The 18020-nt window shown below is 37.9% G+C and overlaps 1 protein-coding gene across 4 annotated transcripts in view; it reads right to left on the reverse strand.

Annotated features, from left to right (window-relative positions):
- Pcca (propionyl-CoA carboxylase subunit alpha) overlaps window positions 1-18020 on the reverse strand; it is a 358388-nt gene that overhangs the window by 188913 nt on the left and 151455 nt on the right. For all 4 annotated transcript variants that reach the window (XM_046454817.2, XM_046454816.2, XM_046454818.2 and 1 more), the window contains exons 10-12: window positions 12065-12167; window positions 8111-8205; window positions 4345-4495 (exon numbers count right to left, since the gene is read on the reverse strand). In XM_046454817.2, the coding sequence (XP_046310773.1) occupies window positions 4345-4495; window positions 8111-8205; window positions 12065-12167 (349 nt within the window). The remainder of the gene's footprint in view (window positions 1-4344; window positions 4496-8110; window positions 8206-12064; window positions 12168-18020) is intronic.

The raw sequence follows: 18020 nt of genomic DNA on the forward strand, positions 1-18020 counted from the left end.
CAGAATACTACCAATTCTATTACCATTCCATAAACTAAGGAACGGAAATTTAAGCAAGATTATACATGATATACTTCATTAAAATAGCATATTAATAAATCATCTTTTTGATAGAGTATTATTCCATCTCTCCATCTATCAAATGTGGAGACAAGGCAAGATGCGTAAGAGAAATGATAAGCCAAGGGGTGTGGAGTGTGAAGGTGGATGGAGAAGTGAGTGTCCACCACAGACGTGGGCAGAGACCACTCCAAAGTATGCATAGGCGAAAAGGGATATTCAGGGAAAAGAAAGGAGCCTCATCTCACCCACAGGGAGCTGGCCCTAGCAAGGGGCAGGAGTCCCATTAGGGCCACACGAAGGAAATTTTACTGTGATGCTAAAGCATTGGAATTTTATATTTAAGCCTTGAAGCAAGTGGCTTAAAAAGCATAGATAATTCTAACACATAAACTCTGACCACACTGAGAACAAACCCAGTCAGATGGATAAGTGTTCATGGGCCAAATTTGGTGACTTTCTCAGAGGCACATTTCCTTATAGAGAAACATATTCATTATCTCAAATTTCTCTCTTGAGGAAATTAGTAAAATGAACACACTCCTCACATTTCTGTTACCAGAAAATACATACAAGTTCTAAAGCTGGAAAAAGTGACAGTTCAGTCAGGAAATTTCAAGTTAAAAAAAAAAAAAAAAAAGACAAAGAAAATTATAGCCCTCCTGGCTCAAACTGAAACAGTAATTAGAGATAAGATACAGTTTAGGAGCTAAAGAATTTGGTGAATGTGCCTTACACATTATAATTTAAGGTTAGTAAAGAAATTTAAAAGAGAAAATCCACAGTTAAAAGCACATTTCAATTGCTTAAACAATGTTAGAAAGAAATGTTTGGCATGTGTAGTAAGAACGGCTTTCGAATACCATAAAGTCTAAGACTCCTCGATTATGGGCCCATTCACTAATATCCTACCATCAAATACCCCTACACACAAATGATTCAAGTCAAAAATGCATTTCTTTGACTGGCAGGATCAGAGTTGCTGCAAATAAATAGAAGAGAGAAAAGAAAGATGAGGAAACATTAAATGGGAGACACATGTACCAAAGTGTGGTATTAGCACAGATCAGGACTATCAGATCTGATATGATGCAATCTTTATGAATTGGAGTCTCCCGCCCCACAAACTTATTTATGACCTTTCTTGATGGCATAGCACACAGTGTCCTGGCAAGCTAGCCAAGATACAAAACATGGGTACCTGGATGGGTTTGACCAGCAGCACAGAATTATTTAAATATTAACTTTTAGATCTTATGCTAAAATGACTGTAGAACAATCTTGAATAAACTTATAGGCTAAAATAAATGAGCCAGGAACAAATACCAAAATAATAATAATAATAATAATAATAATAATAATAATAATAATAATAATAATACCATAACAGCTGGACACAGTACTGCATGCCTATAGTTCCATGAGGACTACTTGAACCCAGGAACTTGAGACCGGCCTGGGCAACATAGCAAGGTCTCATCTGAAAACAAAACAAAAACCAAAAAGGAAAAACCACAAGCCCATGGTAACAAACTGCACTTAAAAAAACAAAAGATATTAGTTGTCAATTCCTTAAATACCCATGAGTACCTCAATTAAACAATCTTGTATTTCTTGTATGTGGAATGAAATACAAAGGCTTTGTCACTTCGGTTTCTATCAGAATCACATTAAAAGCTGTTATTCTCATGAAGACACGATAACATCTACCCTTTAATAAAAGACATGATTTTCTAGTTAATTATCTAATTACATACACTTAATTATAAAACACATAAGAAAGACTCTAAATCCAAATAGACCAAGCCAGGTGTGGTTGGTGAACCCGTAGTCTCAGCTCCTTGGAAGGCTGAGGCAGGAGGATCAACTGAGCTTAGGAGTTCCTGGCCAGCCTGAGCAGCGTACTGAGATCCAGGATAGGTGGATGGATGGATCCACCATCCATGGATGGATGGATGGATGGATGGACAGATTAAAAAACTGAATTCCACAAATATATCAGAGTTTACATTAACTTTCTATGGACCAAACTGTCCAGGCAGATATAAGACAAAGATTGTTGACTTGGCTAGGAAATCATACACTGCTTATAGGGACAAAGTAAAAATGTCTGGCTGACGAGGTCATGTAGAAGAGGATAAAATCAGATACAGAACACAAAAAGGCAACTACCAACAAAGAGGCAGAAAACCATTTGGGGCTCAGACCTCAGATTCCCTATTGTTGAGGGAAGGACAGGACCACTGAGGAAACCCACTTCAAGGACACAAGGTCACAGGGCTGATGAAGACAAGGCATGGAGAGAACCCAAAACACTCTTCCCTGCAACCACCAGCAGGCAACGAGCATAGTCACAAGAAATAGTCCACCTCTGGGGAAAGGGCCTGAGTATGCAGGCACATTCTGAGAAGGACAGGCTCAGAGGAACTGTGAAAGACCCTCAGGCTCCCAGTGGCTTCTGAAGAACAATCATCTCAACAAAAGAAGACTCAAGGCAGACTTGGCTTCCTCTGGGAGCACCACAGCCAGCCCTCCCAGCCCCAGCCCAATAAGGTGTGGAAAGGCACAAGTGTGTTTTCCCCCAGTTCTATTGGCCAGCAGCCTGTAACCCCACCCAACCATCCCAGCCTCTGTGGACAAAGGTGTTTTATGAATGGCATGATGTACTGAATAGAATCCCATCAAAATTCACATCCATCAAGAATCTGTGCATGTGACCTATTTGTACACAGGTCTTAGCAAATATAATCAAGTTAAGATAAGGTCACGGAGTGGGGTGACTCCTAAATCCAATATGACTACTGTCCATACAGAAAGAGGGAACTTTGGGCACAGAGATGCTCAGGGAGAAGTCCAGAAGACAACTGTGCTGTGCTGCCACAAATCAAGGAAGGACAAGGAGTGTTAGCCACCACTAGAAGCTGGGAGAGGCAGGGGTCAGGTCCTTCTCAAGGCCCCAAGGAAGAAACCAATTCTTCTGGCACCCTGAGGCCGGGCTTTAGCCTCCTGAAATGCGAAAGAATGTGAAATTCCTGTTATGTAAGTCACACTTTATCATCATTTGTTATGGTAACCCTAGCAAACAAATGCAAACCCCATAAAACTGGAAGCAAACTAAAATTCTATAGAGATTGAATAGTTAGATAAATAGTGGTATTTTCTTCAAAGGAGTACCATACAGGAGTCACATGAAACACCCTGGAAGAACCTCAAACACACAGTGTCAGAAGTCAAGCCCAAAACAATGTAGACGATTAAGCCCATTAATACAAACTGTAAAGAAAAGAAACAGGTAAGAACTAACCATGCTACTTGGGTATACAAAATTCGAAGGAAGAACTATATGGAAACATGAGAAAGTGCTGAGAATCCAGTCAGAAGAGGAGCTGAAGCTAGAGAAAATGGAAGGGGAATAACTGAGAAAAAGAAGAAAACAGGAAGCTGGCTAAGAAGTGCTACAGAAGACACGGTGGAACACGCGCGGAGTTTTGCTTTGCTCAACATCGCATTATGTTCTGTGTGTATAGTTCAAATTGAACAAAACAACGAAAGAAAGGAGGAAGCCAGGAAAGCCACCTATTATAGCACTGGCAACTTCCTGAGATCCTGGCTAGAACTGACGGATGATGTCCACAGATGCAGGGGCGGCCACTGGTTTCTGATCCTCATAACAGGGACAGGCCTGGCTGGGCACTGTGACTATCATTCCTGAAAGTTTACTCTAGGTTCCCTTCCTTTTGAAGATTCTGGAAGCACTTACTCCCTTTCTATTTGCAATACCTAGCGTAGTGCCCCTGAACAGCATATGAACCCTGACAAACAAATTCATGCTGAAAAATTCAAGAAAAAAATCAAAGTGGAATTTCTACCCACCAAATACTATCAGTAACAAAGCAGAAGCCTAAACCCTGATGTTAGGTTCACAGGATTCTTACCTGTCCCTTCTTGGTAGACAGCACAAGCATAAAATCGAAATCTTTATTTAACAGTTTATGAAACTAATTTTTAACATATATTAAAAAAAAAAGCCAGACATGGCAACACATGCCTGTAATCCCAGCGACTCAGGAGACTGAGGATCACAAGTTCAAGGCCAATCTCAGCAACACAGCAAGACCCATAGCAATTTAGTAAGAGACCATCTCAAAATTAAAAAAAAAAAAAAAAATTAAAAGGGCTAGGGACATAGTTCAGTGGGAAAGCACCCCAATTAAATCCCAGTACCACAATAATGAAAAAAAGGGGGGGGGGGGAAGTGGTGAGAGGAACAGAACCAGGTGTTACCTGCAGTCTCGTATTCATTTCTAGGAAGTAGAAGTTCTTCCTGGAGTCCACCAGGAACTCCACGGTTCCAGCTGAGGAGTACTTCACTGCTCTGGCAAGAGCCACAGCTTGTTCTCCCATGGCTCTTCGAGTCTCCGGATCCAGAAAAATGCTATGGATACAGAAAGCATTCTTGTGCATTTTGAACAAAAGTCAAATTATCTTGTTCTTAAATGTTACTCAGATATAGATCATCTCTATCAATTTGTGAGTTCACAATGTTCTATTCCTTGTATGTTTTATATTACTGCCTTATGTAAAACATGCTTAAACAAATCCATCTCAGACTTTTATAAAACATCTGAACTTTTCACATTATAACTTCAATCTATTTGTAAAATATACAACTACTTATTAGCAAAATTTAATAAACATACATTCAGAGTTGCTTCAAGCTAAATTAAGAGAAAATAATTTCTTAGAAACTGGTATAAAGTCAGTCCTCCTTACACATGGATTCCATGTTTGCAAGTTTGTCTACTTGACAAAATCATTTTGTAATCTCAGAATCAATATTTGTAATACCTTCGTGGTAATTTATAAATACATAAGCACAGAGGGGAAAGCTTTGAGATGGTTACTATACTGAGGTTGGACAAGATGACACTCTGCCTCATTTTAGTGCCTACCTCCAAACAGTGTCCTCTTAGGCCTATTTCGTATTCTGGGTTTTTTTGTTTGTTTGTTTGTTTTCATTTTTGTGCATTTTCTCTTTCTTCATTTGTTAGGGAGTGGGGCTGACTTCACTGTTTACCTGGCACCTGAATACTGTGCTTGAGAGCAGAGGCTGTGAAGGGCCTTACAGAGAAAACCCATTGTAAGATTGGCTCTGTGCAGGTGTGTCATGGTCTTTGGCCTGAATTGTGGGCTCACCATTACTAAAGTAATAACAAAGGCTGAATAATGTGCCCTTCAACAAAAACTTACAGGAAGTGAGATTATGAACAACTAGTTGCCTAAAATTGTTAGATACTGTGTGAAAATGTGATGGCCAGAGGCTTGCAGAGACCTACCCTGTATTTCCTTTAGGAATAATGTATCAGCTAATTCAGTGTTCATGACACTTTACAGAACATAGCTGCCACAGATAACAAGGGCCAACTAACATCTAATAAACCACAGCACCTTTGTTTCAAAATAACCTTCCAGCAAGCAAGTAAAGCTAAAATGTTCTTAACAAACCCTGAAGAAAAATGCCATCAGATAGCCTACATTTTCACATTATGCTTTTATGCAATAAAGGCTTTGAGAACAAAACATTGACTCCTTTTCTATTAGTGGGTTAAAGTATTTTCAAATAAAATTTAGATGACATGTTATAAAATGTTATTATAAACTAGCATAATCCCTTTCGTCAATATGCCAAGATTAGTAAGAGTCGCTCTTGGCTTAACTGTGTTGCTATGCCCCCTTCTCTACCAGGCCCAGGCCCATTCATTTTGTTTTGCTGTTTTTAATTTTAAAGCAAATTCCAAATTAGTTATCATTTCATCTACAAAAACACCCATATCCATTTCTATCTGTATTCCTTCATTCTTTTTATAACATAACCACATTTTGAAAAACTAAGCACTCTTTAACACTCTCTATATAATTAATATCCAATACTCAAATTTCAGTGATTAAGTCATAAATCTTTATACAGCTAAATTTATTTGAATTAGGATCCAAGTACAGTGCAGACATTGCGTTTGGTTGGTTTGGTATTTTAAGATTCTTTTAATCTACAATGCTCCTTCTCTTCCCTTTTTTCAGGTAAGGACCAGGTCATCTTCCTATCTCATTCCTTGATTTCTGGGTTTGGCTGCAGGCAGCCCAGGTGTCCTTTTACACTAGCTTTGTATTTCCATTCCACAGAAACTGCTAGTTAGAACTCATGCCTGTAACAGACTGATTTGGATCATGGTGGGGGTGGGCAAGAATACTTCGCAAGTGGGAAATAAACTTTCTACTGTTTCCCTTTGGTGATGTCAGGATTATCAATGGGTTCAGGTGTTATGAATCTTACCTATTAAAAATATTGTTCTGCATTAACTTAATGAATATAGGAGTTGATGAATAACTAATGCAACAAAAGAAGAAAACCAATGGAAGATAATGTAATGGAGAATTTTAGTACAGTTAAGAACTCAATTTTTGCCCTGTCTGGTCTTATCCTTTCCCTTACCATAAATCCTAAGCAGTGAAACACAAAGATAATAGCCAGTTTAGCACTACCTTCAAAGCACAGTGGTAGATTCTTACTTTAGGATCTGAAAACTACCTAGGCCATTTATTTTAACATTTTACAATGCACAGGTACATAGCAAGTCACTACTAACGATCAGTCCTAGCTTTTTATTTTGATTCCTACTGCTTGAAATTTCCCTCTTTTCTCTAAATTAATAGATGAGATGGTCATAGACAGAAGAAACAAACAAAAATCATGATTCAAGGTTCCCAGTCTATGAAGGATTTCTAACCCAGGTAAGACTTGAGTAAATTTAAAACAGAAAGTGGAAATGGAGATGAGATGGTAGGCAAAAAACCACGAAGTTGCAAAAGAACTGGATCTGAGCCCATCACTGTTCTGCCAGCGTCCTCTCCCCTGGGTCCCTACAGCTAGAATTTCAGCTGAGCACGTGGTCACGGAAGGAAAAAAGACATTTCCGAGTCTGCAGTTGGCTAGGTGCCTAACTGAAAGGTCAATATCAAGCAAAAAGGACTGCAGCTTCCAGGACCCTTCCTGGGGAAAGACCCAGGGAGGACATTCCTTGTCCTTTCTTCTTCCCCCCTTACGTCCTAGGCCATGTGACACAGGGCCCCATGCCACGTGGCTGCAGTGGGCCATTCTTCACAGTATGGTGGCAGGCTTTTAAGAGCATGCATCCGAAGACACAAGAAGTAGAAGCTGGGAATTTCCGGGTGCCTGGGCCAGAAAATGGGACCTGTATTCCACTGGTCAAGTGGAGACAACTCAGTCCCCTCCCCCATCACACCACGAGAAAAGTTCACAGGAGTTGGGAAACATTTCAAACTACTATACCATATATGATTTTTTCAAACTATTACAACTAAAAGATGGTTTAATTTTACCATTACCTTGGATAAAAACTCATTCACATTCACTCTTCATTGTATCAAGGTATGCTGGCTATGCTAATTAAAGCTAAAGTGGGATTTTTTTTTTTTTTTTTTTTTGGTGCCTGGTAATTAAAGAAAAAAAAATCTATGTACATTCAATTGGGAATTTTTAAGAAGAAATATCAGAACACATGCATCAACCAACCTAACATCAACTTAGAAATAAGGCTTCAGGAAACCACCACACAAAACACATGAAAGGTAGCCTAGAGTTTACCCAAAGTGGCTCTGATAAATCAAGCAATGGTCAAGAACTAAGCCCCACAAGTCCTTTCATGGTAGGAAAAAACTGAGGATCCACGTATAAAACCATTAACAATACCCTTGAAATTCCATGAAATACCAGCAGGTTCTACACTACCTAAAGTCAGCAGAAGTCAAAGCTGATTATCTACCCAAATTTCTCTTCTTATAAAAACACTTCTTCTTCAAATACTCCTCACTTTTTTGCAATATGGTACTGAAGAAGATCAAGTAACAAATTTTGAGTTATAAAAATAGGCATTATTAGAGTCTATGCTAACATTAAAGCAATTTGGGCTAGTAAAATGGAGAAGAAATCTGGAAGATATATGGAAGCAGGTTCATGGGGAGAGACTCTTACCTTGGTGCTTCCTCCACCACCTTCTGGTTTCTTCTCTGAACTGAGCACTCTCTTTCATTAAGCCACAAAGCATTTCCATGTTTATCACCTAAAACCTGAACAAAAAGCGTCACTTGTAGCCGGGCGCAGTGGCGCTTGCCTGTAATCCTAGCAGATCGGGAGGCTGAGGTAGGAGGATCTCAAGTTCAAAGCCAGCCTCAACAAAAGTGAGGCACTAAGCAACTCAGTGGGACCCTGTCTCTAAATAAAATATAAAATAGGGCTGAGGATGTGGTTCAGTGGTTAAGTGCCCCTGGGTTCAATCCCTGATAACAAAAAAAAAAGAGCGTCATCGTCATTTGAAAACATAGCCACACCCATGGATAATGAGTCCAGCTAACATCTTCCCCACCATACAACAGCTCCTGATTTTTAACATACATGCCTCTTGAAGCACTCTTTATAGAGAGTTATAAAGAAAACCTTTATATTTCAACAAAATTCAATGAAACATTTTTACCAAAAATATCTAAGGAAGCCAGGCATGGTGACGCATTCCTGTAATCATAGTGTGTGTGTGTGTGTGTGTGTGTATTTTTTTTTTTTTTTTGAGGAAAAGATTCTCATGTTACATTTCACATAAGATATAAAAAGCATTAGAATCCACTGTGCCCTGTGAAGGACTCAAGTGTCGATGGAGGGGTCACACACTTTGGTTGCCTGTGGTGCTTAGGAGAGCCACCAGAGATATCTGTTTGTTGTTCACCTTATTCAACGTTTGTTCATCAGGAAGTGATACTTTGTGCATTTGCATGCAATATTTATATGTGGATATCTTTACTGTGATTTGTTTTTATTATAGGAAACTGGTGAAAAGATTACGACTTTTCACATTTGTAATAATTGGAAATAAGCTGGGGTTGTGAGGTAAAAGTGGAATTGTCTGGACAGCCATTTGTACATTCCTGAATGCATATTTTAGGTTCACAGAGGCATTAATTTTATTTCAATTATCAGACCTCCTGGGGCAAGTTATTTTGTTTCTTCATAAATTATAAACCATAGATAATATCATCTTAATATTTTATATGGCTTCTGAAATATCAAATTAAAAAATATTACAGTTGTAACAGGTATAGTAAGCTATAAAATGAATAGCTACTATATGACTGCAACATTAATTTTTAGGAATAAAGTGTATTTAAGACTCAATAATCATTCCAAGTAACGAAAGAAAACATTACAATAATAAAATGCCAAGAACTTGGCATTTTATTTCTAAGACTCAGAGGTAGAGCTAAAAATATTTTAAATCATTAAAATAACTCTAAATGTCCTTTTTTATTCTAGTTGACAAGGAAGTGAAAGTAGACTTAAAAAATAAAGCAATCCAAAATAACCAGTAGTTCTCAGGAATATTTCCAACTGCAAAATATTAGATTCATTTATAGTCTCCAGTTCATTTTTTAAAGTTTTGGGTATTTACCAACCATTGAACAAAAATGATTTGAAGATGATTTTTTGGGAAACAATTAAATGAAAAGTGCTTATAAGAGAAGTTAATCCTTACAGGTACCCTGAGCTGTTTTAACTTTAAATATAGCCCTTTATAGATACACATGCACTGATTGTGGAAAAATCTCTAAGCTACTCTATTTCCTGATAAAAAGCTGCATGATAACAGAGAGCTCCCAGTAACCCGAGCCATTCGGTATCCCTGAGCTGGGCCTGGGGAATGCCTCTTTCCCTCCTTCAGAAATCACTGGACGTAATGTAAAAACACAGAGGTGACATTTGCATGCCAGGGCACAGCTTCAGTATTGCAGAAGATGCACTGTTGTTCACGTAAAGAACCACAGGCAATACACACGCATATATGTCACAGTCTGGATGTGGGTAGACATTCAAGAAATAACAGTTGTGCATGCACATAGGAACAGAAACCAGGGGGCCTGGAAATGGGAAGAGAGACTTGCTTTTGCTGAATACCCTTTATCATGTGCACAAGTTATCTAATATAAATAATTAGATGAAAACGACATAAAAACAATTATTCAAAAACCTTCCAAGTATGGATGGGGGTTATAGCTCAGTGTAGAGCGCTTAGCTAGCATTTGTGAGGCACTGAGTTTGATCCTCTGCATCACATAAAAATAAATAAATATAGTAAAGGTATTGTGTCCATCAACTACTAAAAATATATTAAAAAAAAAAAAACTTTTGAGTAGAGATCAGATATGGGAACCACTGTGTTGCCCATTTAAGCTACTGGGAGACATTTTCACCTATGTTTAAAAATATCTTGCAGATTATGGGCAATGGCTAATTAAAATACAATAAAATAAGCTAAAAGGCTGAAGCAGTTACTTAATTAGTTAACACAGACCAACAAACATTTATTTGAGTGCCATCAATGTGGTTGCTAGGAAGAGCAAAGAACTAAGATCTAGTCTGTGCCCTCAAAGACCCCATGGTCGATCAGCAAACTCAGGTATCTAAAGCCTGAATAACAAGTGGTATTCCAGCACAATGAATTTATTTCACTGCATTCTGAGGTAGTTTTTTACTCAACAAAAAATAACCAAAGGACATAGATCTCAAAAATATGACATCATATGGGAAAAAAAGGAACAAACAATTATAAATTGTATGATTCCATTCAGAAGAAGCTTGTTTTTGTGATGGTGGAGAGGGAAGCCGGGGCCTCAGGTATGCTAAGCATGGGCTTTATCACTCAGCTCTATCCCTGCATCCTCAGCGATGCCTGAAGTTTACCTGTGGGGCTTAGAGGTAGAGTGCTTGCCAAGCATGGCAAGGCTCTGCACTTGACCCTCAGCACAGAAGAAAAAAAAAAGAAAGAAAGAAACCTCCTAATCTATGATGCTAGCTGTCAAAACAGCAGTCAGATATGTGCACTAGCCAAGGAGAGAGACCAACTGGGAAGTGGTGTGAAAGAATATATCTTTTTTTGTCTGTTTCCTTCTTTTTATTTTTTTAATATTTTTTAAAATTTTTGAATCTTTTGATTTAATAGAAATTTTCATATCTGGATCTTGTTGGTTATATATTTATACTATATAAAAATTTTATTGAGTTGTACAGTTAGGATTTATGGACTTCGCTGTATACATACGATATCTCAATTAAGAATATCTAAAACCAAAACCCAACAAACAAAAACAGATCTGGCTAGCCTGGGAAAGAAACAGCTGAGCTCCATGTTTCAGAACTACCACTGATGATATGCTTCCACATTTTTTCTACTCTAGAAAATTTGAAGATTTATAAGATTTTCTGCCCATAAATAGTATCTATGTAAAGTGATCACTAAGTTTTAAATTCAGTGGTTTCTAATTTAATATTCATACTTTATCAATTTAAGTGTGACCTGCCAATTCTTAGTCATAATGTGTAAAGTTAGCATGAAGGCTTTTCTGACTAATGAAAACTTCAGCAGAGTTCCTGTCTTCTATGTGTTCTTTTTGCTGACATCCACATCCACAACTTTAACAACTGGATTGAATCTTAATCCAAACAGAAGACATGATTTGCTCATCTCCATGCAAGCAGCTCCCACCAGAACTCCTGCCACAGTGAAGCACAGACATTTGGTGAACTAAAATGATACAAAGTACAGATCAGGACTCCTTTCCTTTTAAAAATGGTCCAAGATGGCCCAATCTTGGAAGGGGACTGAATGATTCTGCAGGTGGAATACATTCAGTCTGGTAGACATCTTAGTACTGTTTCTTTTGGGAGGTGGGTTCTATATTGCTTCCATCCCAACCAACATCCTAGCACTTTGACCAGAATTATACAAGATTCCAAAAACAGGTGGTCAGTTTATTTTGGACTTATTCAAACGTACCGAAACAATTCACAATCATTCTAAATGGAAGAAGGGATGTGTTTCCAATAACTTCAAATGATACTGTTTAAAAGACATAATTAGAAAGCACCTTAAAATGCACCAACCTGGATTTCTATATGACGAGGGTTATCAATAAATTTTTCTATTAGTAGTCGATCATCACCAAAGCTAGAAGCAGCTTCTTGAGATGAAAATCTAAACCCCTCCCTGTAAAAAAAAAAAAAAAAACAGAAAAGTAATCAGACTAACAAAACAAATACAACCTTCATTATAAAGAAAACAAAAAGAATTAAGTATTTATTTTGGCATATTTCAGAACAAAGCAGAAAAAAACTTAATCAATATACAGATAATTAAATTAACTCTGCTTGAACTGGAACCCCTCCAATTACTAGCTCTATGATCTTCAGTGGGTTATTTAACTTAACTGATCATAAACTTTCTATTGACACCAGGCCTTATTTCACCAAATGTTAAGTAAGAGATTTTAATCAACTAAACCAAGCATTTAAAATTAATCTCATTTCTTCAACCTTAATCTATCTTCACTGCACTCACCACCGCCCCCCAATTAAAATGTACATCCACTAGTCTCAGAAGATAGAAAATGCAAACAGAACAAGAAAGGGCCTGGCAAACGGCACAACTACCCCAGAACCACAGCAAACGTACCCAGGAGACCAGACATGCAGTATGAAGATTCTCAAGAACACTTCCTCATATTCTAAATGCATACAATGTTCTCCATTATCTCCCATCCACCACACAGGCCCTTTTATTTTTTTAAATTGTTGAAAATCAATAATTAAAAGAAAAAGAATTTGTGAAAATAACATGAATTTAATTATTTTCCTCTATGTTGACCCCAAACTAAAATAATTTAAGTCATTATTATTAAAATATGCTTACTAAAATGCATATAAAATCAGCATATTTGGCCAGTCCATTAAAAACAAACTTACTAAAACTGATTGAGAATTGTATTGTATGCTCATTGATATATTCAGAATATAAAACTTAATTCCTTTTACTTTTAATAAACAGTTAAACATTTGTATTTAACATAAATCATTAAAACCAAGTTCTTTTAATCCTTTAATTTCCAAACAGTCCATCTGGTGATATTAAAAATAACTACCTGATGTGTTTATTTTTGTGCATGAAACATATAACATTGCAGGTAAACAATGACTAGAAGACAAATTTCCAAATGTGGCAAAACTCTCTGCTCTCAGATAAAAGGCATTGAGTTTTCTTAGTCTTCGATTACATCTTTGATTTAGGGATATGGAGTTCAGATCTCAGGAGACTGCAAACTTCAAAGAAACCAGAAGTACAATGAATCATTGTTTTTAATACCACATAACCAACTTTTATTAGATGGGATATTATAATTCACAAAGAGAAAACACAGCGCTTTGCAATTTGTCTCTGCTATAATGATTGAGAAGTTCCATTTTGCTTTTAAACCAAGAATTCCAAGAGTAAAAAAACCAAAGTCACCAAGGTCAGTATGAAGTTTGAAAGTATCACAGATAAATTTCAAACTGAAGGAAATTTGTATTAAGAATATCTTTGGGGCTGGAGGTGTAGCTCAGCAGTAGAACACATGCTTACCATGCATAAGGACCTAGGTTTGATCCCAGCACAAAAACAAAAACAAAAAATTTTTGTGGTATTCAATCATAACATTCTCCCAATAAGTAACTACTAGTCACCAAACTATGTAGGTCCTGGGATGACAAAAATAAGACAGAAAGCACCCTCAAAGAGCCTAAAGTCTAGTGGGGACATTCAAATGGGTGGGACAATCACTTATATTCATGTCATACATCTCACCTAAATTTGGATAGGGAAAAGAAAGCCAGAGATAATTATGAAAATATCTAAGTCTGTGTTCAACACCTTCATTATTCTCTTCCCAATTTATTGTATAATATCAAACATTTTTATAAAAATCTTTCCAATGTCCTAACGATTCTACGACAAGTCATAGACACCTCTTAGGATAAAATATAAAAACAAATAATGGTCACTAAATTTTATACTGCTTCCAAAGAATACTAAAATGTTGTGGCTTACACACAAAGAAAGTTCTTCAAGAGTGGGAGAGAGGAAAAGAAAGAACGAATTAGTTGTGGCATAATATCCACAATGAGTTATTACAGAAGTTAAATACCTGGGTGTTCATTAGACCTTTCTCTCGTTTATTCTGGAATTTGGGGGTTTTCAAATGAACAAAGGACATAGAGCAACTTTTAAAAGCAAAGAGCATATAATGTATTATTAAAGCCAACAGAGCTACACTTTTGTTGATCTAAACAAAAGAGATGGCTTGTTTACCAAGTTGCACAGAGTCATATTTTTCAGTAGAAAATGATCTATATTTACAAACTATATAAATATAATTTGAATCAATGTGCCTTTTACTTGCCAAGTAAGGGTTAAATTATTTAATAAAAGATGCCATATGAATGGCTATAATAACTTCTTTCGTGAAAACACTAAACTCTAAGTTAAAATTCAGGATCAACAACAGCACAACAAGTCCCACTGCCAACAAGTCCCACTCCCATAAGACAGCCTGTTCCCTACAATAGCCTGGAGCAGGTCTGATAAGAAATCTGAGAACTAGGGGCTGGGGTGGTGGCTCAGCGGTAGAGTGCTCGCCTAGCATGCATGAAGCACTGGGTTCGATCCTCGGCACCACATAAAAACAAACTATTGTATCCACCTAAGAACTAAAGATACATAAATAAATAAATATTTTTTAAAAAAGAAATCTGAGAACTAAAGAGGAGCAATAAAAAATAAGTGTTGGGCTTTCAGTGAAATTGCTATATAATATCACGCAAAAGAGGAAAACAATGAGGAAAAAAAGTAATGTTCACTGAATATACACCTCTCACAAAACCTGTAAATGGTTTCCAGCATCTTTCTTATGCCATTCTTTCCTATGAAGAGGCTGTATGTAGCAACGGTCTTCCCAAGGATGACAATGGCAGTGTCTCCCATCCAGGTGCTGTTCTAGAATCCTGCCACTCCAGGTGAAGAAGTGGAGTCACATTGGATTTGGTCAGAACCTAGTACTCCCTGGCAATCACCAGAAGGTGGTGGAGGGGAAACAGGGTGATTTCTAAGAATGGGCCATATATAATATGAAAAAATATACTCTACTTAAAAAAAAAAAAAAGGTAATACAGCTTCCATGTGGATTTGAAACAACTGATCTTGTAACTCCGGGTCACCTTGTAGAAGTCCCAAACCACCAGACTGTGAGGAAGATCAAGCCACTCATGGAAGGGTCCTGTGGTTCAAAGGGTTCTATTTAAAATTGTGAACAACAAACAGGAAAAAAATCTTTGAGACATTAAACCTGAACTTTGATAGATAAATGTCAAATAGGATGGACTGTGAGGTCAAATGGGACTAAGCAGCCTCCCTGCTTCTGCGTGCTTCTGTCCCCACACAATATCCAGTCAGCCCAACTCCACACACCCATAGTTAATTCATGCTCTATGAAAAGGTGCTAAGCCAGGCCGAGAGAGTTCCAGAGAGAGGCTAAAAACCAAAGCAATGCAGCATTCTTCAACTTGGAAGACTGAAGCCCTCACTTTGACCTTCATCTCTCAGCATGTCCCAAGAAATTTTCAAGTGAAACAAAGTTGTGTCATATACATTCAATTCATATAAATTCAACACTAAGACAAATAGAAAGTAGGGGAGAGTCCACGCGTCATCCATGAGCACTCTCACTCTGCCTCAGTCCCACAGCACTCCTGTCTCTACGTTCAAAATCACACTCTTTTTTGACACCGCCACCAATCACACCATTTTTCTTGCACAGATGATCACAGCAGCCTCCTAACTGGTTTCTCTGATTTCAAGATCATGATTCTGCCCCCCTCAAGTCCACCACCAAATAGCAACCAGAGTGGCCCTAGTAAGACCTCAGTCACAAAATCTCCACAACTGGTTAATCTGATAATACACCCAGAAGTTCATTGAATTCTTCTCTATCCTCTTTCAAATGTCTGGAATTTGAAGTTCCATGATGGTCTTTTCTACTCAAATCACTCCAGCAGCTTCGCATCTGACTGAGAGCCAGCAGATCTCCCCTGACCCCACAAAGGCACTCTGAGCTGCCTCCTTCTGCCTTCCCTCCCATGCCACCCGGTCTTGGTTCTCCTGCAAGAGGAGGGCTGCCCTTGCCGTTCCCTTGCCTGGATCCTCACCTCCTGGCTCCAGCGCTGGCTCCTCAAGGACAGGCCTAGAGGTGGTCTGAGGGGAATTACCTCCAGGACTCCTCAAGTCTCCGCCCATTTTTATGTTTCTTATGCTATTCTCACCTTCCACAGTGATTTTGTTTGACTCCTACTACCACCTACAGAATTTCCCAACCTTGTTTATGCCATGGATCCCTTTCACAAGATGATACAGCACAGAAACATTTTGTCAAAATAAGGCTTAAAGTGTTATAAAACGCATGGGGTCACCAGGCATGATAGGACAGACCTGTTGTCCCGGCTACTCAGTAAGATGACCTAGGCCCAGAAGTGCAGGGCCAGACTGGGCAAAACAGCAAGACCCTGTCTCTTTAAAAAAAAAAAAAAGTAATAATTATAACAGCTTATAGCATGAGCAAGGCCCTGGGTTCTATCCCCAGCACTGCAAATAACAGCAAAAATAATATCAATTAATAATTTAAAAATTAAAAATACGTAGGATTCCAGAGGAAACAAAATAATATTGAAATACAGATATTGAAAATTTTTACACATTTAGAATATAATACAAGTGGTTCCTTGTTAAATAATGAGCACCAACGATGGGTCTAATGATCAGCGTAACTTATCTGCAAAAACATAATGAGATAACACATATGACTTTCTAGCAGTAAAAAGTTCTACAGATACTACTATTCCCCTGGCTTGTTACCCAGGAGGAAACATGCATCCCAGGCAGAGGCTGGTAAGAGAAATCTGTGGTTTTCATTCATCCACATTCACGAACCTCCCCTTACCAAGAACCCCTGATCTAGTACATAAAATATGTGAAGGAATGGATTATTTTCTGATTTTATATTGCTATGTCCCTGAAGCCTTACTAAAACAGCACCTGTCAACAGCAGGCTCTCAACAAATATTGCATTTCTTCTTGTTGGGTTAGCAGAAGAGGGAAGAGGAGCATCTCTGTGATCTTGGTCATTTCCTGGTGCAGAGCCACTGTGAGAGTGAGGTTGGAATTTACAGACTGTCATCCTCACAAAACAAGCGAGCACGTCCTTGGTGTCAACCAAAGAAACAGTGGTGTTGTGAGTCAGTTGTCCTGTAGAGCTGACACTCCATAAGTCCCAGACACAGTGCCTTCCCATAAGGCCTTAAAGGAGAATGCAGAGTAGCCAGGAGATTTTCAAGGTAATTGCTCTCTTCAGAACCTCCTGTTTTTAGTAAGGTTTGGTCCCACTGTACTGGATGACTTTCACACTAATAAATCCAAATTCCTGTCTTTAGGAGCTTTATGAGGGAAGTGAATGGGGAAAGAAATGAGCAAAGGAGGAAATAGCACAATTAAGCATCTGAAAGGCCAGATGACTTCTGGGTGGAGAAAAGGCAGGAAAGACAACATAACAATAAAAAAATAAATAAATTTGTGATTTCTCATCCCATCATCTCCCAAAATAACAACTCTCCTGCTGTCAATTCTGAAAATAAGGAAAATAAATATGAACAGAGTTCCTTAAACCTGCTTCTACTAGGCAGTTTCTTGAACTACTCCTTTCTAATCACTATAATGTCACCAATATGTTTGATTTTTAAAATTTTGTCTCTTGGAAGTTACTTTTGATTTCTGAAACTAGTAAAAAGAAAGTGACCTAGATTTACAACAAGTGCATTGTATATAAAAGACATGCAGCAATTTCAAACTCAGAAAAGAATACGTTTCACATTATAAAATATCAAAATAGTTCACTACTTTTATGGACTAGCAAAGTAAAACAAGTACATAATGAGGTAAGACATAAATTCTTTTTATCATTGTTGTGTTTTTGTGGGGAGG

This window comes from Marmota monax, unplaced genomic scaffold (assembly GCF_021218885.2).
Source record: "Marmota monax isolate L192 unplaced genomic scaffold, Marmota_monax_Labrador192_F-V1.1 WCK01_AAM20220418_F8-fsc00026, whole genome shotgun sequence".
In the NCBI taxonomy this organism is placed as follows: Eukaryota; Metazoa; Chordata; class Mammalia; order Rodentia; family Sciuridae; genus Marmota; species Marmota monax.